This window comes from Cervus elaphus, chromosome 31 (genome assembly GCF_910594005.1).
Source record: "Cervus elaphus chromosome 31, mCerEla1.1, whole genome shotgun sequence".
NCBI lineage: Eukaryota > Metazoa > Chordata > Mammalia > Artiodactyla > Cervidae > Cervus > Cervus elaphus.
The window spans coordinates 43361187-43387550 of NC_057845.1; the positions used below are offsets into that span (position 1 = coordinate 43361187).

General features: G+C 41.6%; 2 protein-coding genes across 4 annotated transcripts in view; one reads left to right on the forward strand and one right to left on the reverse strand.

The window, feature by feature from the left end:
- Positions 1 to 21720, reverse strand: part of FILIP1L (filamin A interacting protein 1 like) — a 293518-nt gene extending 271798 nt beyond the window's left edge. Inside the window, exon 1 of the mRNA XM_043892565.1 lies at positions 21600 to 21720. The gene's annotated coding sequence lies outside the window, so the exon portion shown is untranslated. The remainder of the gene's footprint in view (positions 1 to 21599) is intronic.
- CMSS1 (cms1 ribosomal small subunit homolog) overlaps positions 1 to 26364 on the forward strand; it is a 372794-nt gene that overhangs the window by 283429 nt on the left and 63001 nt on the right. The window contains exon 1 of one of the 3 annotated variants that reach the window (XM_043892585.1): positions 21786 to 22017. The exons of the other annotated variants lie outside the window; for them this stretch is intronic. Within the exon in view, the coding sequence (XP_043748520.1) occupies positions 21963 to 22017 (55 nt within the window). The 5' untranslated portion in view covers positions 21786 to 21962. Of the gene's footprint in view, positions 1 to 21785; positions 22018 to 26364 lie in introns of those variants that run through there. 3 annotated transcript variants of the gene reach the window in all.

A 26364-nucleotide genomic window follows, 5' to 3' on the forward strand; every position in this document is an offset into this window, starting at 1 on the left:
CCCAGGGCCTCTGGGACGGTAGGTTGTAAAGCGGTTCTGGGACCTCCGGTTGGCCCCTCCCCGTGGGTTACCAGTCTCAGCCTTTCCAGAGCCACGGCAGACTGTTTGGGGGTTGCAGTCATGTTCCCTCTAGCATTTCCCACTGCCTTCCCTGCCTCACTTTGAGCATGAGTTTTGTCAGCGTGAACAACGAGATCTACATGATTAGCCTGTCTGAATGCTGAGAAAAACTTCTCTAAAGGAAACACAAAAGTTGTCTCACTGCACTCTGAGCAGAGAGGGCTCCCTGCCGGTGTACCAGTGTGATGGATCAGTCTTACCCCAGGTGTCCCCAACCCTCCCCAGGCTGGCCTACTTCATCCCATCCCACATAGTCTAAAGTATATCTTAAAACTTGAACTTAGTGTAGAGGTTAAACATTTGCAAAGAGACTTGGGCTTACAAATAATTTTAATCCATGGTCATTTGGAAAATGCCATTCTTGGTACCTTGTCTTTAAGGGGTGTGTGTGTGTATGTATATGTGTATGTGTGTGTGTGTGTGTGTGTGTCCACTTCCCTTAAAACAAAATACTTTCATAAATGTTTGTGGAATTTGATTGGAAAGACCTAGTGTTTTGTAAGGGAAGAAGCAAAGTGTGAAAAATGTTAACAAGAAAAGAGCATCCAGTTTTAAAGATACTTAGCATGTATGGCTTCTTCCATATCCCCAAGTAATAAGCATCACAAGTTATTCTGTCACCAGAAGTATAAACATGTTTTAACTTAAGTGCCTGGCATGTTTGAAAAACACATGGGCCCCTCAATTTTCCAAATAATCCTTGTATTTGAACCCAGTTGAGTATCCCAAATTCCTGTTTCCATCATCTCTGGAAGAGACGAGTAATTTTGGAAAACTAACAATTTTCTACCAGTATCATTAGGTACGAGTTAAACTTCTCTTTATGGACATTCTCCAACTTTTCCTTAAGAAAGAGTCTTTTTTTCAGTATCTTCTCTCATGAATCAGAGGTACACAGTTCTGATTCCGTGTCAGGCCTGAGTAAATATAATTGAAACCCTGAAGATAGTATGTCTTGTGGTTAAGAGCTCAGGTTCTGAGCCAGATTCTACCAGTTAGAATCTTAACTCTGACCTTCAAAAGCTGTGTGTTCTAGGGCAAGTTGCTCAACCTCTCTGGGCTTCATTTACGCTAGTTCTGTAAAATGGGGTTGGGGATATTTATATCTTATCTATTTATATTTATATCTACCTCATAGACTGTTATGAGTAGAGGTCTTGAAAATGTACTCTCAAAATAAATTTTAAAACCCGTATACATCCTCACACATTTTCAAGTTGAGATCTAAAACTTTTCATCATAGGTTTCAAAGCGTATTTTTGGTAAGAGGTAAACAGGCTTCCCAGGTGGTGTCAGTGGTAAAGAACCCACCTGCCAATGCAGGTGGACAGTAACAGACCTGAGTTCGATCCCTGGGTTGGGAAGATCCCCTGGAGGTGGGCACGGCAACCCACTCCAGTATTCTTGCCTGGAGAAGTCCATGGACAGAGGAGCCTGGGGTGCTATAGTCCACAGAGTCGCAAAGAGTTGGACACGACTGAAAACAACTTAGCACGCACACAGAAAGGAATATAACATGAACTAAGACGAGATTTGATAAGGCTGAAATAGTTAACATGATTTGAAAAAATGTTTGACCTACTTTGTTGAGTAACTCAGAGAAAACTGGAAAGAAATGAAAAAAGGTATTCATATTTTTTAAATCTGTATTTGAGTAATTTTTCATTCTCAGAAATTATACACACAACATGTAAAAAATCTGCATCTTTTACATATTCTACTCTGGCCATTGTTAAGAATTCAGAACACCTCAATATTGACCAAGTCTCACACTTAATAAAAATGAGTATGAGATAGAAGACAGGACGCTTGCTAATCACAGCATGTTTGGATTCCAGAGAGTTTGTGCACTCCAAAGACAATGCAGCCCAAGGCAGTAATTATAATACTTGTCTTGGATGAAGCATTTGCCGTTTAATAAAGAGAAAGGGCTGATATGAATGCAAGGTGAATTCTCAAGCAGTTAAAAAATAAAGCACAAATGAAAGTTAAGGTCTGGAGACTAATTTCTTTAAAATACCCTTGCCTGTGAGTATCTCGTAAAATATTTGCATATCTAGTACCTCGGTAGGAAGACCACAAGTTGGTTAAATGAATCAGTAAACGTTAAGCTCTTAGAACATTTCCTGGTATCTAATAAGCCCTGAGCAAAAAGTAAGTTATTGTAACTATTATTATTGTTAGGTTCCCCCTCCAGAAAGAATTATACCTACTTACTTTGAGTTTCTACCTTGTCCTCAAGCCTTACCTGTCTGCATTCAACATCTTTTAGAGTTAAGCCACTATCAGAAAAATCTGTTACCTCTATTAGGATCACAGTTTCATTCTTCTCCTGAGACATACTCACTCCAAGTATAACTACTGGAACTTTCTGGTCGAATTCCATTTAGTTTGGCTATTCATAAGTGTTTTATTCTCCTAGATACACATAATTTTCTTGATGTATGGATCCAGCCTAATGCTAAAAGTACCATAAATTGGGAATCTGTGAAATTTCGTAAGTACCTTAATAGATTAGATATTACCGGATAACTGAAAAAAATAGAATACTGAATAGAAAATATTGAAATGTGAAATTTAAAAAAGAAAGCTTGGCTCATTTTAAACGAGACCCTTTAAAATCTCAAAGTCAAGGCAAAGACCCCTGGTCTAACATATTACCAAGTACTCCAAGTTGGACAGCTTAAGACATAAGAACTTAGTTCTTTCCTTACAGCCAATGTCTTCCTTTTTAATTAATCAAAAACACTAAACAATTAATGTTCATTGTAGAAAAAGTCAGATAATGCAAAAGAAGAAAATAAAAGTCACTGGTTCACCACTACCTAAGGGTAAAGATTCTGATACATAGCTTCTCATTCTTTTTCTTATTTAAAAAAAATGAAATATATACTTTGATATTTTTAGTTAACTTTCTTACTCTGAGATCATTACAGATTCACATGCTGTTGTAAGAGTGATGTGGAGAGACCCCAGGTGTCCTTTACCCATTTCCCTCAATGGTAGTATCTTGCAAAGCTGTTGTACAGCGTCACAACCGGGATGTTAACATCGATGCCGCCAGCATACAGAACGTGACCTTTTATAGTTACAATCATTCCCCTGCCACCTCCACTTCTGAAATCCTAGCACCCAGTATTCTGTTCTCTATTTCAGTAATTTTATTATTTCAAGAATGTTGTGTGAATGGAATCATGTAGTATATAACCTTTTGAGATTAATTTTTTTCCATCCAGCGTAACCTTCTGGAGATTTGTCTAGGTTGCTGTGTGTCTTGATAGTTTGTTCCTTCTATTTGCCAAGTAATGTTCTATAGCGTGGTTATAAACCGTACTGCTGCTGCTGCTAAGTCACTTCAGTCATGTCCGACTCTGGGCAACCCCATGGACGGCAACCCACCAGGCTCCCCTGTCCCTGGGATTCTCCAAGCGAGAACGCTGGAGTGGGCTGCCATTTCCTTCTCCAATGCATGAAAGTAAAAAGTGAAAGTGAAGTCGCTTAGTCGTGTCTAAGCGACTCTTAGCGACCCCATGGACTGTAGCCTACCAGGCTCCTCAGTCCATGGGATTGTACTGGAGTGGGTTGCAATTTCCTTCTCCAATATACCATACTACCCACCTTCGAAGAACATTTGCATTATTTCCAATTTGGGACTGTTAACAAATGAAGCTGCCATAAACATTTGTGTATAACCTGTAGTGTGAACCTAAGCTTTCATTTCTCTGGGATAAATGCCCAGAAATGCAATTGCTGAGCCATATTTTAGTTTTAAGAAACCCAAACTGTTTTCCGGAGTGGTTATACCAATTTACATTCACACCAGCAGTGTGAAGTAATCTAATTTCTCTGAATCCTCACCAGCATTTATTGTTACTATTTTTTTTAATTTTAGCCATTCTGAGAGGCATGTAGTGATACATCATTTTGGTTTTAATTTGCATTTCCCTAATGGTTAATGATGTAGACTATCTTTTCATATGCCTATTTGCCATCTGAATATCCACAATGATGAAATGTCTGTTCCTGTCTTTTGCCTATTTTCTAATTGGATTGTATGGCTTTTTACTGTTAAATTTTGAGGCTTTATATATTCTAAACAGTAGTCCTTTGTTATATGTGTGGTTTGCTTTTTTTTTTTCCCTTCAATCTCAAGATTCTTTTCATCCTGTAAAAGGAGTTTTTCACAGAGCAGAAGCTTTTTCATTTTTATTAAACCTGATGTCTCTATGTTTGCTTCTATGCACTGTGCTTTTGGTGTCAAATGTAGGGGCTCTTTGCCTAGTCCAACCCCAAAGATTTTCACTTACTGTTTTTTCTAAGAGTTTTATGGATATATGTTTTATACTTAAGTCCGTGATCCATTTTGAGTTAAGTTTTTGTGTAAGGCAGTAGACTTAGGTTGAGTTTCATTTTTTTTCCTCTGAATGTCCAATTGCTTCAGAACTGTTTGTTGAAAAGGCATATATTTTTGTTGTTGTTGAATTCCTTCTTCGCCTTTGTTGACAATCAGTCAGTCATATTTGCATGAGAATATTTCTGGGTTCTCTGTTCTGTTCCATTGATCTGTGTGTCTGTCCCTCCCTCAATACGCACAGTCTTGATTATTGCAGCTATATAAATCTTGAAATTAAGTACACTGATAGCTCCCGCTTTTCTTCTTATTCAACAGTATCTTAGCTTCCTGGTTTCTTTACCTGCCCACATAACTTTTAGAATTATCTTGTCTGTATCGACAGAAAAAAAAAATGTGTTGAAATCTTGGTTGGAATTGCATTAAACCTGTATATCAATTGGGGGCAAATCAAAATATTTGCAGAGCTTCCCCTGTGACTCAGCAGTAAAGAATCCACCTGCAATACCGGAGATGCCAGTTGGATCCCTGGGTGGGGAAGATCCCCTGGAGTAGGAAATAGCAACCCACTCCAGTATTCTTGCCTAAAAAATCCCATGCACAGAGGAGCCTGGTGGGCTGCAGTCCATGCAATCACAAAGGAGTTGGCTGAGTGCTTAAACAATAAAATATTTGCTGTATTGAGTATCCCAATCTATGAACATAGTATGTATCTCTGTTTATATAGATCTTTGATGTCTTTCATCAGCATTTTGTAGTTTTCAGGGAGCAAGAACTTTACATACTTTGTATACATCTCAGTGTCTAACACAGTACCTTCCTAAGGGATGTTGAATTTCACAAAAATCATTGCCATATACAGGAGTGGAATCTTACCGTGAAAAGAACCCATTAGCTATAATCCCTTTTTTTAAGATGGCTTCCTTAAACTAGGAAAATGCTTTAAAGATAGCAAATGGCCCAGATAAGAAAGACTTTTCATTCACTGCCTGAAACTAGATACTTTGTAATTTGGGATTGTAAATCAAATTCCAGTTAAGAACTTATTGGATTCAGCTGTGTGTGTGGGACGTGGTGCAGAGTGGTTCAGGAAGCTGTTTTTGCTTTGCCAATTGCAGAACTCATCTTTATATATTAAAAGAGAGTTTTCATATTTCTGCCAATGATCATTTTTCATTGGTAACCAGAGGAGTTTTGAGTTGTCTTTTTGTGGGCTTTATCGGGGAGCTTAAATCCAGGATTGAATTAATCAGAGGACGCAAGATTGGGTTTCTGCATTTTCCAGTTTTGAAATCTACATAATGTTAGTAATAGACTGAACATTTATCATGTTAGTGTTCACAGTGGGGCAATGAAATATAACATTACATAATTCTTTAAAGAAGATCCTGAGAGTTTAATGTACAGTCTGATGGCAGGAGACCCTTGGGAACACAAAGAGACATTCTTCTTAGAACTGTTTGTATGTACCTAAGATGAACAAGCGATCGTGTTTCCAAATTTTCTCTTAAGTTTTCAAAGGATGTAAGTACACAGGAGTAAGGAAGGCAGGGAAGAACAGGACTGTTTTCATTGCTAGGATGGCAAGAAAAGCCCCAGCTGGCATCTATGGGCTATAATAAATAGGTATTTGTTGTGGTCTAACCAGGTAACCTTGAGTAAGTCATTAGTTTTTCTGAGCCTCATTTCCATATTTATACAGGGGGATTGTGATCATGTCTCTGCCTTCCTAAAATGATGATCAAATAATATAATGGACAGAGAAGCATATTGTAAGCTCTAAAAAAACTATACAGATGTACCATGTTATTCATTCCATAAATATTTATTAAACACCTACTGTGTGTAGACACCTACTGGGTACCAGACACCTACTGTGTAACAGTTCACCAAGGAGAGACACACGGGAGCCACTTAAGTACATTGAAACATCACACGTGTGCAGAGGTAGAACATTCCAGGGTTAGCAGTGGAACTGAATTACCGAGGTGCAGCGTGCCTTTGGAGTTGAGAAACACTGAAGACACATGATTGTAAAGATCATCTATGTTCAAGTTGAAACTACCCTCAACGTGGAGGGAATTAAGAGGAAAAAAAGCTTGATCCAGTTGCCAGTCCTTATTAAATAGGTGGAATGATGAAAAAAAATCGGTAGATGGCAGAACTGGGAATTGGACAAGCGTGCATGGGCAGATGACGTGAACCTCAAGGGAAGCGGGTGGCCGATGATGTGAAGATGGCAAGGAATGGCGAGGAAGCATCACTGTGAAGCCTGGAGAATGGTACTGCCCCAGGCTTAGTGTTTGGGCTGTGGGAGTATGACCAGTCTTCTCTTGAGGGGCTGGAAGAGTATAAGTCCTGGCGGAAGAGCTGGACAGCAAGTGGAACAGGAGGACGGAAGACGAGTATGTAAGAAGGGTAAGCGTGTGGCATGCGTGTGCATGCCCAGTCACTTCAATCGTGTTCAACTCTTTGTGACCCCACGGACTGTAGCCCGCCAGGCTGCTCTGTCCATGGGATTCTCCAGGCAAGAATACTGGAGTGGGTTGCCGTGCCCTCCTCCAAGGGCTCTTCCTGACCCAGGAGTCAAACCCTACTTTCCTGTGTCGCCTGCATTGCAGGCAGATTCCTTACACACTGAGCCACCTGGGCGGCCCTTGAGCATGTAGGGCTTCCAGTAATAGCAATAACTGCTGTTTATTGAGCACCTAGGACGTACCAGGCGCTGTGTTTGGCTGTTTTGTACAGTTAGTCCTCACAGGATGCTACAAACTAGTTCCTGTCGTCTGGATTTTACAAATGAGGACATAAGGTCCAAAGAGGTCACATGTATCATTTAAGGTCACACAGCAAGTCCACATTAGAATCTCCGTACCCAGATCTGCCTGACTGCCAGGCTGAGCTTTTGTACCATTTCACGTGTCTTCAGAGAGGTTCGGAGAGCACCATGGGAGGGATTCGGAGGGAAATCAGAGAAGGGAAGACCCCAAGGGAGGAAGCAGAGTCACATGGGAATGAAGATACAATAGAGGACTGTCGCCTAGAGATGCTTGCGTTTTTGCTGGTGGCTGAAAATGACAGGGCTGTGAGGATGAGAGCCACTGAGACCTCTGGCAGAGATGAGGCCTGGTGAGGCTAGTGACTGCCTTGCTGCAGGTCCCGGGGGAGCACTGCGGTCAAGGTATTCTAATGTCTTTTGAAGAAAATTCTCCCAGGCAGATAGTGACAAAGGTCAACCTCTCCTGGCTCTTTTACTCCCGGCGGGGTGGTCAAAGAGGCTTAGCTTCCTAAGTGAACAGTCTTGCAGCCCAGACAATGGAGGGCAGAGAAGGGCATGTGAGATGACCTCTCACTTGCATGCAGGGTGGGAGCCCATCAGATATTGAGGTGCCTTGGCCACTTTGTGCTTGGGGACCTCTGGAGCTGTGTGAGGCAAGCTGGAATTTTCATTAGACTATGGTGAAAAGCAGACACATGTGTTAACCTCTCCCAGGCGGCAGTTAGTAGTTACTGTCCAAGACAGCTTTTTAACAGAGTCTAGGGAAGAAAGTATTCTTTTCCTTCCTCAGCATCCTGGCACAGCTAATGTCCTACTTTCCTTTACTAGGGGACAGTTAATGCTGCAGCTAAAACAGCAATCCCACGTGTAGTATTATACATTGACATTTATGGGCACAGGCCAGGACCAGAGACTTTGCTGGAAGCAGGTTTTGATACCTGAGGGGAGGGGTGGCAGTCAGCTCTGCAGCCAGGTAAGAGTGGCCTCAGGTGAGAGAGATCAGGTTAGAAGACCCAAAGAAGAGCAAAGAGGACAAGTAAGTAACTGAAGAAGAGTTATGAGTCTCACAACCTTGCTTTCAGTTAAGGTCTTCCTGCTGGAATTCTTGATGGAAGTAAAAATAAACATGCCCTTCACAGTAACACATGTGCCGTCTGATCCCGTTCATCACAGGAGGGGTTGGGGCAGTGAGAACATGAAGAAGTGCCCTCAGAAAGGGGATAATAAGGAAACAGAAGTGGAAACAGCCTTAAAAGCCTGTGCTTGGCATAGGCCGCTTGCAGAAGAAGCTGGATCCTTGTTGTAAACGTGATTTCTGCTTCTTCACAGGCGGAAGGTTCTCTTTTCCCTTGAATCATGCTGGCACTTTATCTCCAGCTCTGTTGTGACATGTTTCACCTTCCACACTCTTTTGAAGTTTTTGTTTTTTCTGCTTCTACTGACCTGGTGATTCTTCAGAGGCAGCGATAGTACGCTTTCCATTTTGTACCATCTGCAGCACTTTGCATTCAGTAGCTCTTCGGTGTTTGACTGAAAGAACGAACCCAAGGACACTGTGATTCCTCTAAATTTCTTTACTGAACTCTTTACTTGGCCACCAAAGATGACACCTGACAAATCCAGCTTTCTCCTTTTTCTAGGATCAGGGACTAAAGTAGATAAAAAGTGTGCTATAATGCTTTGAGTGTGCAGAAGAGATCCTTTCTGTTTAGGGAATGTTGCTAAGCCCTCTCATCAAAAATAGCCTTTCCATCTACGTCCAAGCTCCGTCAGGGCAGAGCATATTGGCAAGGGTGGTTTCAAAGGAAAAAGCAGTGTAATGCCTTCTGCTCACAGCAGCGCAGGTGCCAGGGGAGGAGGAAAATGCGTGTGATCGCAGCTCGGGATGCTAAGTGCTGTAAAAATGGAGCCGACCGACCAGCCAAGCAGTGTGCAGAGATCTACGTGCGTCTGAAATACCTTCCCCAGGCTCCGTATAGTCCTGTGTACTCGGTGATCCCAGGCTCAGAGTCTTCCGAAAGCAGCTGATGACTAGAGGTCTCACTGTATAAGCAGAGTGAGCGGCCCATTAAGAGGGACCCACTTAGCCCAGGGAGATGGCAGACGCTCAGAATGGCAAGAGGAGAGGGAACGGGGAGAGCCAGCCAGAAGGACACACGTGGAGCCCCAAGTCCTAGGCAGAGCAGCTCCTTCCTGAGGGCTACTGTTGCTCCTTCAGGAACTGCTGCACAGACATTGACAGGAAACCAAATCAGCGACAGGACAGCCGTTTTAATGTTGGCAGAATCTACTCTGAGCATGAGTCCCTCTGTGAAACTAAAGAGCTAGAGTCTTTAGGGGTTTTTCCCCCTCAAGTCTTGAACCTGGCCTTTCTTGGAAAGTTGAAGCATCGATTGGGCAAGTAACCACAGTCATCCTGAATGTCCAGCGGAAAGGAGGGATGGACAGTGAAGGACTGAAGTTGGGATGGGGAAATGCGCGTTGCCTGCAGCATGCGTTGTACAAGAAGCTCCAGGATGGTCATACCCAGTGGTTGCTTGGGTTTGGGTGGCCTGGCTTTGGGGTAAGCATGTTTGTCCAAATAATAGATTGCTGCACTAAGATGGATCTGTCTCATCTACCCTAAAGAAAAGAATCTTCGTACCCTGTGTGTTTAAGGCATTATCAGTGATCTTTATATAAAGATCAATGTCTATTAATAAAAGCCATGAGCAGGACCCTGCCAAGATTTCCATAATTTGTTTAATCAGCTGCATCAATGCACCGGTTTTCAATTAGTAGAGGTGTCCATTTGTACCTCTTATTTGCTTATAGGTACAGAGGCCAAATCACCAAGTTGGGGCTCCTTGTGATCCTCCACAAGGAGCTGGCCTCTCACTTGCCCAAAATGGAGATAACCGCTGTGTATGTGTCTAGGTAGGAGGGGGCAGGCTCCAGGGAAGGTAACCTCTCTGCCCACCCCTCCCCACCAGTCCTGCCGAGGTGCAGGGCAGGGGCCGCGTAGAAGCTTGCTCAGGCACCTCCTGAGCGGTGGGACTATCAGAGGCTCCTTCACTGCGTGGCCACCCTGACCTCTGCCCAAAGCAAGAAAGAAAAGACAAGCTGACAGAGCTGTGGTCACACAAAGCCCGTTAACTATATTGGCTGTCTTTGTTTATTTGGGAACTCTGGACTTCTTTTTTTCTTTTTTTTTTAACAAGAAATTTGAACCACATTTTGTTTGAGATATTCCAGAAAGATGTAACAATGTGGTTACCATTTTATAAACTTTTAAACAAAACTGTTAGCGGTTCACAACTTTGTTTAAAGAACAATGGCTTTGGAGCACAGGCCAGTCTTCTCAGGACCCAGAGGACAGTGACCAAAGCAAAGAAGAATCCAGTTCAGAGCTGGCTGGCTGAGACCTGCTCTGGGAAAAGCCGGGAATCCAAATGTTACCACTGAGGGCCTCTTCCCTTTCTGCTGGGATGGCAGTGAGTTTGGCCCTGTTGCTTAGCTGATTTACACCAGTGCCCTCAGCTTGTTAACTCTCCTCAAGTGGAAGAGAAATTCAGGAAAAGTGGGGATGAAAACAATCACTTCTGGTATTTTTCCCTTACCTTGAGACCGAGCCACCGATTTTAGCATAACTAGTTCGCTACCCGACCATTGGCTTCCTCGTTTCTTGTATGCTTTCCGCTTCTGTCATCACTTTCTGTAACAGCCAGAATCTCTGCTATGCTTTCATTCTAATATTTCTATTAAAATAATCTCCCTTTATCTAACTTTTTCCTCAGGAGGTAATTTACATTTATAGGAAATCTATTTATGAGTTTTTTTTTTTCCTGCTGTTGTTGACTGTAGCTATTACTCTTTTTAGCCTTTTCTTGGAGTGCCCTCAAGAACATTTAACAGGAAGTATTATTTAAGTCTCTTAAACATTTCTCTAAAAGTATACAAATATTTATGCCTATATCAACTTTTCAAGACATTTTACAAAGCTGATTTAGTAGATGAAGTATTCTTCTGCCAAAGATTAAAATTGAAATAGCCCATAACTGGAGCTGACCAACAATGCAGATTTGGGGTTGGCAACATTCAGTTTCCAAGTACATAAGACACATAGGAATTACAAGAATTTAGTTTGGTAGAATCCCTTTTTACATGTGTTTTTGAAAACTCAGTTTACCCTCCAGAAAGACATTTCTTTTGGATCAATTGCAGTCCCTATTTAACAACGTCACAGCTTACATGTTAAGACTTTTAATTAAAATATTAAATTCTGGGGCAAAGAGACTTCCAAGAAGAGTCCGTAATCGTTGAAAAGGGTAGTTAAAGAGCTGTACAATTAGCCATTTTTAACCTTAAATATAGCATTTCTCATGTATCCTTCAGGCAGTACTGACAAGGTATTTCCCGGAGATTAATGACACTCTGGGTTAATGGGCTGAGGGAAGGTCATTAATCCTTACACAAAGGTAGCTTGGAAAGTAGGAATGAAAAACAACTGCTGGGTCAAGATGATACAGTCCCAGGAGACGTTTCAGAAGATGTTACCTTTGCAGAAGCCCATACTTAACTACTGTTCGTATCCCCCTTCTCCACAAACAAAATCTTTTTTTATTAGTTGGCTTCCTCTTCACACTCTTTCTCAAATGCAACTCATCTTGGAAGTCCTTTGTTTTCACATAGCTTCTCACCATCAGACTCATTTATTGGTGTGAACAGAGTTGTGCTTGGGAGTCTAGAAATCCAAGCGATCAGAATATATTTCCTAACGTTTTAGTTAAATAACATATCTGTGCATTCAAGGCATAAGATATGCAGGAAATATGAAGTTACTGTCAGTCAGTTCAGTCACTCAGTCATGTCCAACTCAATCATGACCCCATGGGCTTCAGCACACCAGCCTTCCCTGTCCATCACCAATTCCTGGAGCCTACTCGAACTCATGTCCATCGTGTTGGTGATGCCATCCGACCACCTCATCTTCTGTCGTTCCCTTCTCCTCATGCCTTCAGTCTTTCCTAGCATTAGGGTAGGATATTTTCAAATGAGTCGGTTCTTCACATCAGGTGGTCAAAGTATTGGAGTTTCAGCTTCAGCATCAGTCCTTCCAATGAACACCCAGGACTGATCTCCTTTAGGATGCACTGGTTGGATCTCCTTGCAGTCCAAGGGACTCTCAAGAATCTTCTCCAACACCACAGTTCAAAAGCATCAATTCTTTGGCGCTCAGCTTTCTTTATTGTCCCACTCTCACATCCATACATGACTACTGGAAGAACCATAGCTTTGACTAGATGGACCTTCGTTAGTAAAGTAGTGTCTCTGCTTTTTAACCTGCTCTCTAGGTTGGTCATAGCTTTTCTTCCAAGGACTGAGCGTCTTTTTATTTCATGGCTGCAGTCACTGTCAGTGGGAGGCTAGGGCTAATGGAACAATCAGACCTAGACACCACCTCAGTAAATCTGAAGAGGTTGATCACCATAGGACACAGAAACAAGTCAGTCTGGCCAGGATGCTGTGACAGGCAGAGTACCTGCTTCCAGACTGCAGAATACCACCAGAGCTGTGCCCTTGCAGATAATGCCAGACTTGGTGGAATCTCATTTCTCCTCCAGGCCAGTGTAGACTAAATCCATTCTGCATGCCTGCTCACCTGGATCTCTTCTGACTATGCTCCCATCTGGACAGATTCATTAATTTCAAGATTAAGCAGGGTTCAGTGTGACTTCTAGGACTGTGGTGGAGATAGTGAGAAAGAATGGCAGGAAATCTAGAGCTACCTGGTGAAGGATTCTTCCAGGAAGCCCTACTTTGGCTTTTTACCCAGAAAAGAGTTAAAAGCTAGAGAATGCTCACTGAGTTGTGGGTTTTGTTGTTGTTGTTTTTTAAGTTCTGCCTTCATGCACAGGCATCATCTTCTGTAACTGTGTGTCCTTGTGAGAGCGGCTTCCCCTGTGACTCAGTGGTTAAGAATCCACCTGCAGTACAGGAGACGCAGGTTCAATTCCTGGGCCGGGAAGATCCTCCTGTAGAGGGACATGGCAACCCACTCCGGTATTCTTGCCTGGAGAATCCCATGGACAGAGGAGCTTGGCAGGCTACAGTTCATAGGGTTGCAAAGAGTTGGACATGACTGAAATGACTTGGCAGGCAGGCACATCCTTGTGAGAGTTCTCAGTTCAGAAGTTTGTACCCTTGCTTGTGCTAGGGCGTGTTGCTCACCTTTCTGCTAGGAATGCTCGCTTCCTTTGGAATCCTTTAGACAAGTTCAGCACCATCTGATTCACTCAAGTGGTGTCTGGCTGTTCTATAATCCCAGGTTGATACTCTGATCCCCATAGTATGTTTTCACATGTTTGGAAATTTTAAAGTGCCAGAGGTTATTTTACTGTTAAAAAAAAAAAAAAAAACTGCTGAAATTTAATAAGATACCACAAGTATACTAAAGGAAACTCTAAGGAAAATGTTTTTTGGTCACTAGGGCAATGGGTTGAAATGCAAAAACCCCACTAAGATGGTGGCTGGCGTTTTGCCACTGACTGTATCTGATCTAACCCTGAAAGTATTAAGTTCTTACGGATTTTGTGACAGAGTCAAGAGAAGTAAATCTGTAGCTCCCAGTTAAGACTGAGCTACTGTTTTAGTGCTGCAAGTGCAGGTGGAAATCTTTATATTCTTCCATCCTGTTTTTAAAAAAAAAAAAATCCTTGTTTATACACAGATTAGTTCCACTAGACCTAGCTGAACTTTTGGAGTTCTTTTTTTCAACTGAAATTTCCTTGTACAAATGAACTATCCAGATGTGGATGGGAACATAATAATAGAATTACGTGCTGAAATAACTGAGATTATTTAGGTCATGATTGCAGTTTTATGATGCCATCTGGGGAAATTACTAAGTGCATGTGAATTTGAGGTAAATTGAAGTTTTTCTCCCTTCAGTAGGCATTATGGCCTCTTTTGGCACTTTTTTGGTATTGGAATTTGCTGCTTACTTTGCTTACTTTAAGAGTGATGGATCTGCAACTCTGTCACAATTTGAACTGGAGTTTTCCTTTCACACAAATGGCAGGTATTTAATGTGTCAGGACAGTCAGTCTGAAACCTGACCTAACCACTTAACAGTAAAATAGTAAAACTTGCTATTCTGTGTGTACAAATGCTGTCTTTCCAAATTAGGAAAGAAGATATAAAACCCTGTAGAAGTGCCTTTGTTTTAACAGGAGAAATTTAATGCTCTACCATTAACATTCTCCCAAGGTAATGTTACATAAATAATTACTGCCACACCGGAACAGTCATTTCCCATTCTTGGAATAATTTGCACACATTTAGGAATTTCATTGTCTCCTCAAAATCCTCTGGGCTGTGGGCCCATAAATTATCACATTTTTGATGGAACTTCCATTACACGATCTAACTTTTATGGAAGGAGAGAGCAAGAGAATTGCAAAAAAGTAGTGACTTACATATGGTTAGAGAATCTCAAGGAAAGGAAAAGAATATTCCTGCTTCTTTAACATAGGTCAAGGAAATTTGTGGTTTACTTTCAATAATCAACTTTCTGGAAATTTTTTTATGCCCAAACCACAAAATTTGGCATTTTAAATTCATACCTGTCTGTGGGCATGTAGTATCTAAAGCAGTGGTTCTTAGGGTCCCTAAGAAAATACATTATTCAAATACCAGTTCCCTTGGTTTTTAGATGACACTTCTAGCCCAAGACTTCTTAATTTGTTTCAAGGGGCCCAAATTTTGTGTCTTTGTGTATCCGGGATCTTGTAATGTTTACCAGCTTTTCAGGAAGACATTACATGCCACATTTTCAAGACTGAATTTTGTTAGACCCAATCTATAACACTGGGAATTTTCTATATTATTAATAATGATATTAATGCTGCTGCTGCTGCTAAGTCACTTTAGTTGTGTCCAACTCTGTGCATCCCCATAGACGGCAGCCCACCAGGCTTCTCCGTCCCTGGGATTCTCTAGGCAAGAATACTGGAGTGGGTTGCCATTTCCTTCCCCCAACGCATGCATGCATGCTAAATCACTTCAGTTGTGTCCGACTCTATGTGACCCTATGGACAGCAGCCCACCGGGCTCTACCATCCATAGGATTCTCCAGGCAAGAGTACTGGAGTGGGTTGCCATAAATATATCCTGATTATTGAGCACTTATTATTTGTCACTAACTATAGTTAACACTTTATATATTTCTCATTTATTGTTCCCCAGAAGACAAATACAGTTATTATCTTCATTTTATGAGGAAACTTAAAGCTTTGAGAAGCTAAGTAACTTTTTGGAGATTAAAACCCATGATGTCATCTGGAAAAAATCCATGCTGTTAGGCATTAGGCGTTATGCTAAGGAGTACATCCATTTGCTGGTTTTGTAATAACTGGCTTTTGTTTGGTATTGGTATATTCAGTTCAGACAGCCCTTACTCTGTTCCTACTCTGGTCTAGAAGTTTGGTGGACTGGTACACTCTATGCACTGTTTCCCCTTGAATTTGTGTGAACATGTGTATGTTGCCCTTGTAAAATTTTAAACAAAAACTGTACCTGTGGAATGCCTGTATAATCTTGGAGTCTTGGTTGTTTTTTGGTGGGAAGCTGAGCCAATTCACTGGGAAACTTGAACTTCCCAAGCTTCAAGATGGCACTTTATTATTATGCCTTCTGATCTCTTCTTGTGTTAGGAAGGGTGAGATTCCATAAACAGGTGAATCTTATGACCAAACCTCTCCCCACATCTTCCTAAACAAGGAGTCTGCCATGTATACGGTGCCCCAGACAGAATTAGGACACCTGGTTTCTATACCCCAATCCTTTACAGCAGTAAGGCACTATAATTTGATCATTTCAGTTGTGTGTTCTCCATTCAGGGTGACCCACTGCCCCAGTTTTCCCAGGACAATCCTGATTTTAGCGGTGAAAGTCCTGAAGCCTAGAAAATTCCTCAGTTCCAAATACAATTTGACCAATGATTGTCCTACCTCCTTTATTTTTCCAGAGCTGTATCCAAGCCCCAGATTCCAGCACTTCTGCTTTGTTGAATCTCCTGAAGAGTACAAATAAATCTTTTAAACTAACAAATTGGGAAACTCTGGCTCAGATTCATAAGTGTGTAGTGTACCATTAGAGATACAGAACTTGAACAGACCAAGAAAGACCTATATAAATTTTGGAGGAATTTTCAGATACTTAGCTTAGAAGATTTGTAAAAGAAATAATTTTTTTGTTTTATATTGCCTTCACTTTTGTTTCAACTCTATCTCTTGAGGGAGTAGGCTGAGTTTTAGAGGAAACCTTTCTCTGATTGTCAAAGTTCAAGTGGTAAATCACCGTTTGAGATTGTCAGACCATCATAAATGTCCCTAATATACAAAGATGTCCTTATCAGCAGTATTCCAAGCATAATAAGTAGAATGTAGGGTTAAATTGAGACTTATCAAGTGGTTCAGTGGTAAAGAATCCACCTGCCAATGCAGAAGACGCAAGAGATGCAGATTCTGTCCCTGGGTGGGGAAGATCCCCTGGAGTAGGAATTGGCAACCCACTCCAGTATTCTTGCCTGGAAAGTTCCATAGACAGAGGAACCTGGCAGACCACAGTCTATGGGGTTGCAAGAGTTGTACATGATTGAGCAACTGAGCACGCTGAGATTAATGGACAGTAGCACAAATAGTTATGTATTGTCTTGACTTTTCAGTTTATTTCAGTTCCGTTGCTCAGTCCTGTCCGACTCTTTGCGACCCCATAGACTGCAGCACACCAGACCTCCCTGTCCATCACCAACTCCCAGAGTTAAACTCATGTCCATTGAGTTGGTGATGCCATCCAACTATCTCATCCTCTGTCGTCCCCTTTTCCTCCCACCTTCAGTCTTTCCCAGCATCAGGGTCTTTTCCAATGAGTCAGCTCTTTGCATCAGGTGGCCAAAGTATTGGAGTTTCAGCTTCATCATCATTCCTTCCAATGAATATTCAGGACTGATTTGCTTTAGGATGGACTGGTTGGATCTCCTTGCTATCCAAGGGACTCTCAAGAGTCTTCTCCAACACCACAGTTCAAAAGCATCAATTCTTCGGCGCTCAGCTTTCTTTATAGTCCAACTCTCACATCTATACATGACTACTTTAGGCAAATGATTTTATTTATTCTTTCATATTTTTAGCCAAGTTTGCCAAACAAGAATTATAATGGAAAATGCTAGTGATTTTTTTAAATTTAAGTTCTAAATACTTTTAGTTTTATTTAAGAAACAAGTCTCCGTCTCAATTACATAATTTTTCTCCCCTAATATGAAGTTATTTTTGCATTGATTGGGGATAAATACAATAATAAGTTTTTAAACTCTGAACTACTAACTGCACCTGCTTGGGATCTAAAACTGAAATGGAAAACACAAGGCTTAACCCCACATGCTCCCTGATCAAATGCAAAGGTTCTTAAAATAGCTCCGGGTGAAGATGTTTGGAGCAGCTGAAAACCAAGGAGCTGGTGTCCCTAGTCACAACCTGGCAGTTGATACCATGGCTCAGAGGCAGCTGCCTCTGTCTCTTTCTGTCTCAAGGCCTGGAGCAGCAGCTCCTAGAAGAAGCGCAGAAACAGACTCTGCTTTACCCACATTCCTGTCCTCCTTGAACTCTACTTTCCTAGTCAGAGGATTGTCCCTGGATCCATCAAGGGGATCTAAGACATTCTGTCCAAGCCACTAGAGCAAAGTATTGGGTTGGCCTAGAAATTCATTTGGGTTTTTCCAGAGGATGTTACAAGAAAACCCAAATAAACTTTCTGGCCAACCCAATAGCTAAACACCTCCAAACAATTATAATAAACCTTAAATAGGTACACTGTAAATTCCAGGAAAAAATGTAAGGAAGAAATAAAGTGCATTTGATTGATCACAGCTAGTAGTAACAGAGAATGCTAGCTATGAGTGGTACCCTACACCCTCTTATCTTCAGTATTCCAGTTACCAGCAGATCAGTTTACTGTCTTGAAATCCATCAGGAAGACCTTCACTCAAGACTGCTTTGTTCAGCTCTGCCTATCTTGATAGAGCTCTCAGTTAGCTCATATGTCTCAGTTGATATAGCTGTCAGTTTACCATTTTCCCCCATAATTTTGTCCTGTGATATCTTCACTTGCCATTGATAAACTGCTTCTCTCAAGGGCCCACTTATGCATCCCCCAGTAGCAGGATCTGGGCTGGGTGGACAATTGATCTAATCGGATCTGACGGCTTTTTATGTTGCCAGACTTTTGGCACTAACCAGCAGTTTAAAATTCTATTTGCATTCACATGTAGATGAGTATACTATTATACTATCCTGTTCCCATCGTAAAAAGAAGAAAAAAGCAGTAGCTTATATCTTGTTTAGAAACTACACTATTTTGAGGGCCAGAGGAAAGGACTGTTGGGTGAGTGTAGAAGGGAAGTGGGGGCAGGAAGACAATGGGGTGCGGGAAAGCCTGAAACTCTCCCATGGGCAGCTTCCAGTTGGCCACCGCCGCCTTCAACCAGTGCTCAGAACTGTGGGTACTCATGTTGAAAACTCAGAATTTTTCTAGACTTCATTTGAGAAATTATTTAAGGAGACTGCATTAGAGGGAACATTAGCTGGGATGGTTCCTTAAAGTTCTAAAGCCTGGTTTTTCCATCAGCCGAACAGGGAATAATACTTGCATTTCCTATCACGCAGGGTCACCTTGGGATCAAGTGAGTGACTGATACTTGAATTCTGTACACAGTGTAGGACACCTCCCAGGTGTAAAATGACCCTGTGGTTACGAATAATGCCATTATACAAAGATTCCTCAGCCACAGTGAGAAGCACAGTACTGCCCCTCTTTCTGTCGTAGCCCCCGGTGATTGACTGCCTTTGTCAGACAAATTAGACAGACACATCTTGAACTTTCATCAGATTTGAGCCCCAGATAGCCATGAGGCTATCTAATACAAATTTTGCTCTAATGTCCTCCTTAGAGACATCTTGTCTATCCCAATTCTGAAGTTGCAAACTATCAGTATGTGAGCCTTTGTCTGACATCTGTAATTTAGAACAGAAATGTTAACATCCCTCAAAGAAGGCTCAAGTAGTTTCAGTAAAATGTATATTCCAATCTGATTATTTGGTCCCTGGAATTCTCTTCCTATCTTGCAGACACTAAATAAACCTTTATAAGTAGGAAATTTTTTTTCTAGTCTTTTAATTAGAAACAAAGGAGAAAATATCATAGTAAGCAACATGAACAGTATTAAGGTTCAAATCACTAATAATTGGCCCCTCTGTAAAAGATCTCTATACTCAGAGAATATGGAAACCACTCTTCCTCCATTCACTGCTGTATCTCTGGTAACCCAACATGTGGTAGGCACTCTAAACATTTGTTGAATGAATGAACAAGTGAGCAAACTAATTAAGCCCTACCATAAGAGTGTTTTACCTAATTATAATGAAACAAACAAAACAAAAAAATTATGTTGTTCTCTGTATGAATGGCTATTAAATGCTGGTGGCCACTTAGTTCTGTCCAGAGGCAAATAAAAGCACCATTTTTTTCTTTACATGTTTTTTAATGTAACATATTGAAGAGGCGAGGCATGTATTTCAGTAGTAATGAAAATTTTCTTTTACGTTAAGACAAGAATAACATGGCCTTTCTTCTGAAGAATACAGGGCCCTTTACTTCTGTTTTTCCCCATCCCTGAGGCTCATCCCCATCGCCCCTGAGCTCTTGGCACATTGCAGCATCTGTCCCATACAACAGGTAAATGGATCATCATTTTGAAGCCGCAGTAAATTATCTATATCTCCAGTGACAATGTCAGTACATAAGACCAATTCTTGGCTAACAAATTTTTTTATTCAACAACAGTTTAAGTGAAAAAAGAAAGCTACATACAAACTTTAACAGAAGCTAAACTCTTTAATTTTTTTTACACTTTTTTGTTTATAATCAATACTTTCTTTGTCCTAGAATTTTACAGAATATTTTTGCATTGGTAATCTTAAGAAGCCAAACTCAACATTGCTCTGGGAAATTACCTGAAAAACTCTTGTAAGCATAGACTTGTCTTTAATTGCCCAACGTATTTGTTTTAAAGAAATAGAAATAGCCATGAATATTATTGCTGCCTTTAGAAATTTTCAATAGCAAAGAGCTCTTCAAGTATTTATGCTGATTTTTAATTAAGTATAATATGAGTTTCATAATAGTGTCAACTGATGACTGTAGAGATGTATTTACTTGGAATATTTGTTTTGGGAGGATAGAAGATTGATGTATTAGAAAGTATCATCATAGGAAAAGTATTTTTAGTTGAAGCAAGAGGAGCATTGCCAAAGGTTGGAAAAGTTTTCACCAGTAGTACACTGCCGCTTGCCCTCCTTTATTACAAGTCTAATGCACACATAGAACATGGTGAATGTAGCCAAGCAGTGTATGCATTGCATTTCTTGCAGTCCTTCGTAAGACTTGCATAGATACTGAAGAAAGATGTGATCATCAGGTGTAATGAAAAAGAGTGATTGAATGTGTCACAAAAATTTTAGCTGAACACGTATCTCTTGAACTGGATCTGTATTCAGAACTATGCATTCACCCTAAACACTGACTAATACTCCCACTGAGCAAGTCCAGTGAGCAGAACCTTCTCTGGTGTCGTTTGGCAGCAGTCAGGCTTCGTTTCCCATTGACACCGAGGTTAGCTGTGCCTTAAGCATATCCAGTCATGCTTTGGGGTGATAGGTATCTTCCCAGACCTTCCAAAAACCCCACCTCAAGAATCTGCTTCTCTTCTCTGGCCCCCATTCATCAGATCTTGCCCGTTCATCAAATCTTTAGCACCAAAGATATATGAACAAAAGAAAACGAAACGGAATACCTCTAAGTTGCCATTTTAAGATGTCAATTTCTTCTGTCTTTCCATAAAAAGAAAATGCCTCCTAACCAGTCTAGCCTATCCAATACACTTCTCCATTGTTACCACATTTGGGATGATTTTCAAATTATGCATTGATCATTTACATCAGTTTGCAAAATCAAGCTATTAGCAAGCAAAAGTCATCTGCCCAAACCATTTAAGAATTTTTGACCATTTGTCTTACTCTAAAGAGGATAGCAATTTAAGATTTTATTTTGGTCTCCTTTCGTATCTCCTGTCAGGATAGTTCCTCTATTTTGCAAGCAGCTCTTCTTCATGTTAAAAAAAAAAGTCATCACCCTTCACAAGCCCTTAATCATGCCTGAGATTTACTCTCTTCCCTTGCATAACGCAGTTCCTGGACATTGGATGTCACAGACAGGTCCCCAAAGCCTCCTCTCAGTGGCACTGGGGACACTTACCTTACCGTGCAGGTGCTTCTGCTTGCTCACACCTGCAGGTCCTCTCTTCTCATCCCCACCAAATCCGACAGTGGAATCCAGGGACCAACAGCGTTTTCTTCTTTTCTTTTTGGACAGTCTCTCAGTTTTTGTTTCGTGGGCTTCAAAGTCAAGGAGAACTTGCAACCAGGGTCCCCTGGCAGTTCCGCAGAGGAGAGGCAGTGGGGAGCCCAGCAATGCCTGGGCCCAAACACTAAATATAACCCTCCTCCCTCTCCAGGCAGTGTCCTTCATACTCAGAAGGCAGGCGACCTGGCTGGATCCCTCACCCCACAGCTTGCCAGCCTCCGCAGAAGAAAGGGTCTAACTGGACTGAGGTGCAGAATGAGGCGACCCAAGACCCGGGAGCCATCTGCCCAGAGCAGACAAGTAGAGGCAGGTATAGGCTCCGTGAGGGTGCCTGGGTGTGTGTGTGTCTGTGTGTGTGTGTGTGTCTGCATGCCTGTGCCCAGCAGCTGCTCTCCAGATTAGAAGACACCACTCTTTGGCAGGCAACTCTGAAACCACCCTCTTGGGTGATTTCAAATTTATGTGCACATCTTGGCCGAGAGAAGGAACCTCCCAGGCACAACCTGGGCCCCCTTCTGTGCCCCGCCACTGCCCCAGACACAACGGTGAACCACAACAGACAGCGGTGCCAGCATCTGAGGAACAGATGCCCAGATGGACGTTAGACCGCACCTCGTTTTGTACCCTGCAACCAAGAACTGATGCAAGCCCTGTTTGAGATTTAAGTAACAAGGGCATGCCCTCTTCTTTGACAGTCACGACCCAAGGCACTGCAGAGACTCGCTGTTATTAACGCTGTGTTGAACTTCAACTTGAATGCCTGCCTGTTCCATTCAGTGTCATATGAGACATGAGGGCAAAATGCTGAGGAAACCTAAGAGCAGCATTCAAATGTATGATGATATTTATTATGACTAATCAAGGTTTCTGTTTTGTGTTATGCAGATGTTAAGAAAAATCTCATACTTCGTTAAAATTTGTTCGTTTTCTCTAAGTGCTATCACTTAATCTGATTGGCGGGGAGGGGCAGGAGAAAGGAGCTTGTTCATTTCTTGAGCAGGTATTTACTTCCTCACCAGTGAGGTATCAGGTCCTCTGCCAGGCAGACTGACCACTGGCCAGGTGCTCCATTCTATGTATTATTTTCCTTAATCAGCACAGCATCCCTTTAAGTTAGGCCTGTGCGTGCATGCTAAGTTGCTTCAGGCACGTCCGACTCTTTGTGACCCTATGGACTGTAGCCCGCCAGGCTCCTCTGTCCAGACAAGAATGCTGGAGTGGGTTGCCATGCCCTCCTCCAGGGGATCATCCAGACACAGAGACCGAACCTGCGTCTCTTATGTCTCCTGTGTTAGCACGCAGGTTCTTTACCACTAGCGCCATCTGGGACGACCAAGCTGGTCCCGAATTGGTGATCAAATGAGAAAACCAAAGCTCATGATAATTAACTCCTCCACAGTCTCCTGGGTGATAAATATCAGACTTGGGATTCAAACTTGGATCTGAGTCACACCGAAACTCATGCTCTTTATTTTTAGCTATTATCACTGAAATAATTTCAAACTTACAGAAAAGATACATGAATAGTAAAGAACTGTATACTCTTCACTCAGGTTCTCCAAATTTTAGCATTTTGCCATGTTTGCTGTCTCTCTCCCTTTTTTCCTCTAATCTCCCTCTTCCCACCTATCCCTTTGTGTTTATATATGTGTGTGTGTATGTTTTTCTGAATCAACTTATGTGCTTCAGTGTTACTATCCTAAAAGCAAGTACACTTTTCTGCATAACTATAGTATGACTATCAAATTCAGTATATTAATATTGATACCATATTATTTTCTAATCCATAGTCCCCATTCAGCTTTTTACCAAGTATCTCAAAAGTATCATTTGCAGAGGGAAATTTTATTTTTTCTTTTGTTCCAGGATTATGTATAGCATTTAGTGGTCATGGCTCTCCCTCAATCTTGAACAGTTTTTCAGTCTTTCTTCGTCTTTGGTGACGTCTTTGGTGATGTTTTTGAAGAGTTGTCTGAGGAGGCTATACAGATAGCTGAGGAAAGAAGAGAAGCTATAGACAGAGGAGAAAGGAAAAGATATACCCAACTGAAGGCAGAGTTTCAGAGAACACCAAAGAGAGATAAGAAGCCCTTCTTAAATGAACAATGCAAAGAAGTTCAGTTCAGTTCATTTTAGTTGTTCAGTCATGTCCAACTCTTTGCGGCCCCATGGACTGCAGCACACCAGGCCTCCCTGTCCATCACCAACTCCCAGAGCCTACTCAAATTCATGTCCATTGAGTTGGTGATGCCATCCAACCATCTCATCCTCTGTCATCACCTTTTCCTCCCACCTTCAATTTTTCCCAGCATCAGGGTCTTTTCAGATAAGTCAGTTCTTCGTATCAGGTAGCCACAGTATTGGAGTTTCAGCTTCAGCATCAGTCCTTCCAAAGAATATTCAGGACTGATTTGCTTTAGGATGGACTGGTTGGATCTCCTTGCTGTCGAAGGGACTCTCAAGAGTCTTCTCCAACACCACAGTTCAAAAGCATCAATTCTTCAGAGCTCAGCTTTCTTTATTATCCAACTCTCACATCCATACATGACTACTTTAGGCAAATGGTTCACTGACCCTGAGCTTCAATTTCCCCCTTTGTGAAGGTTTTGGACTGAAAGATCTTGGTTCTAGTTAAGCACTAATATTCCATGAGCCTGTCAATTGATGACCTGAAAATGATCCAGGAAAACACTAACGCTATGCCTTTTGCTCAACTCTTACTAATAGTTATTATTGTGGATGTCTGCAGGGTATTGAGAGATGTATCAGTATCAGTTCTTAAAAATATAGTGAGATTTAAACTCTTCTAAAACTGTTTGTCCTTTTTTGTCTGTTTATTTCTGTGAACTGTGAAAAGAAGTGCAGGGGTATCAGCAGCAGAGCTGGATCACCGGGCGTCCGAGACAGTGTTCCCTGGGCATGCCTCACTTCATGCTGACTCACATTCCAGACCCTTCCTTCCCACTGTCCTCTCCCGGTCCACGTGGACTATGTTCCTCCCTGGTACTCCCAAGGCGCCCAGAGCTTAACTGTACCTTACCCTCAATCCCAGTTTCATTGCAACTGCCAGCACAGTTGTCTCTCCCCCTCCCCTCTGGGAGTTCCTAGAGCGGAGAGCACCTTCTAACGCTGCAGCCGCAGCCCCGAGCACAAAGTCAGAGCTCAGTGAGTATATATACTGCATGGAGCCAGCACCGCCGGCCACGTCGGTGGATGGAGGAAGAAGCAACCTTCAAATAAAGCAGCTTTAGAATAGTGTCTCAGTGAGCTGAAAGGTCACGAAAGAAGAAAGCTCACATATTAAACCTATCAAATCAGTCATTTTTAAATTCCAGGCTTTTACGTTTTTTCCTGGTAGACATTTACCAGCAGAGAAATTGACAGATTTAAATTTCACATATTATCCTTTCTTTCATCTTCCCTAAGGGTTGGATTAATGACTTAATACATAAAAATAAAAGATCTGTATAACATGTATAACTGATTCACTTTGCTGTACACTTGAAACTTAACACGTCATTGTATAGCAGCTGTACTCCAATTTTTTAAAAAAATTTAAGAGGTGGGAAAAAATGTTCTGGATAATCCACAAAACAGAAGAGTACCTCCAGCTAAACAGGCCTGTTTAGGAAAATCTGGTACAGTGAAGGGCAGCTCTCTCTTCTTTTGAAAGCCACCGTAGACAATGTTCTAGAATTATACGTATTTTAGGGTTTCACATTTTTCTAAAGTGAGAATGATGCTAACAGGTTAACTTTTTTTAAAAGATGAGGAAAATATACTTTTGACTTCAGAATGTCGTTGTTACAAATAATTTGTACTTTTCAGTTTCCAGGTGCTATTTCTTCATATACTTCAAGAATGCCAAAATATCAGGTGACAGTTGTCTTAGTTCTAAGGCATTCCTCAAGTGTCCTACTTTAATGTCATTCTGTAAGGTTTCTCTCTTGACATAGCTATATCATCATTTAATAGCCTTGTTTATACATATCGCAGCATTGCTGTCTTCACTTTTACATCCCCATTACTTTTCCCAATGGATACTAGTTCTCCCAAAACTAGAGGAAAAAGGAGAGAATTCCAGCAACATCTCAAACTGAATCAATGTTTTCTCCTTGACTAGAAAATTCCTTTGTGAACAGGAAAATGCCTGAGTTAGAAGAATCCCTCCCCTCTCAGCCCTTCTTCTCCTGACAATGTTGTTTTAGTCCAGTCTTGTTTTCCTTTCTAATGATACATCTTACAAAGACATGTCATATCAGCAAAAAGTTGATTCCTTTCTCAGCTCAAATCTTGGCTGAGTAACTTTTGTCTTTAATAGCCAGTTATACAAGTGTGAGCACACAGTTTTTAGCCCACTTCCACAGACATCTACTGAGTGCCAGGAATATGCCATGCAAAACTCAGAATGTAGGAGGAGAGACAGTCATCACAATTATAATTTTGATGGGCTGTGCATTGTCATATAGGGCTTAACATAATGCCGTCTGAGTCTACTCAAACTGCAGTCAGGGAAGCTGCATGGGGTGGAGGCGGGGTGGAAATATTTGACCTGAATGCCCTGAGGGAGGAGGAGTGGGTTTCTGCCAGGGGCAGGGTTAAGAAGGAGAGCGTTCTCAACAGAGGACACAGTGTGAGCGCAGGCAGGCTGGCAAGA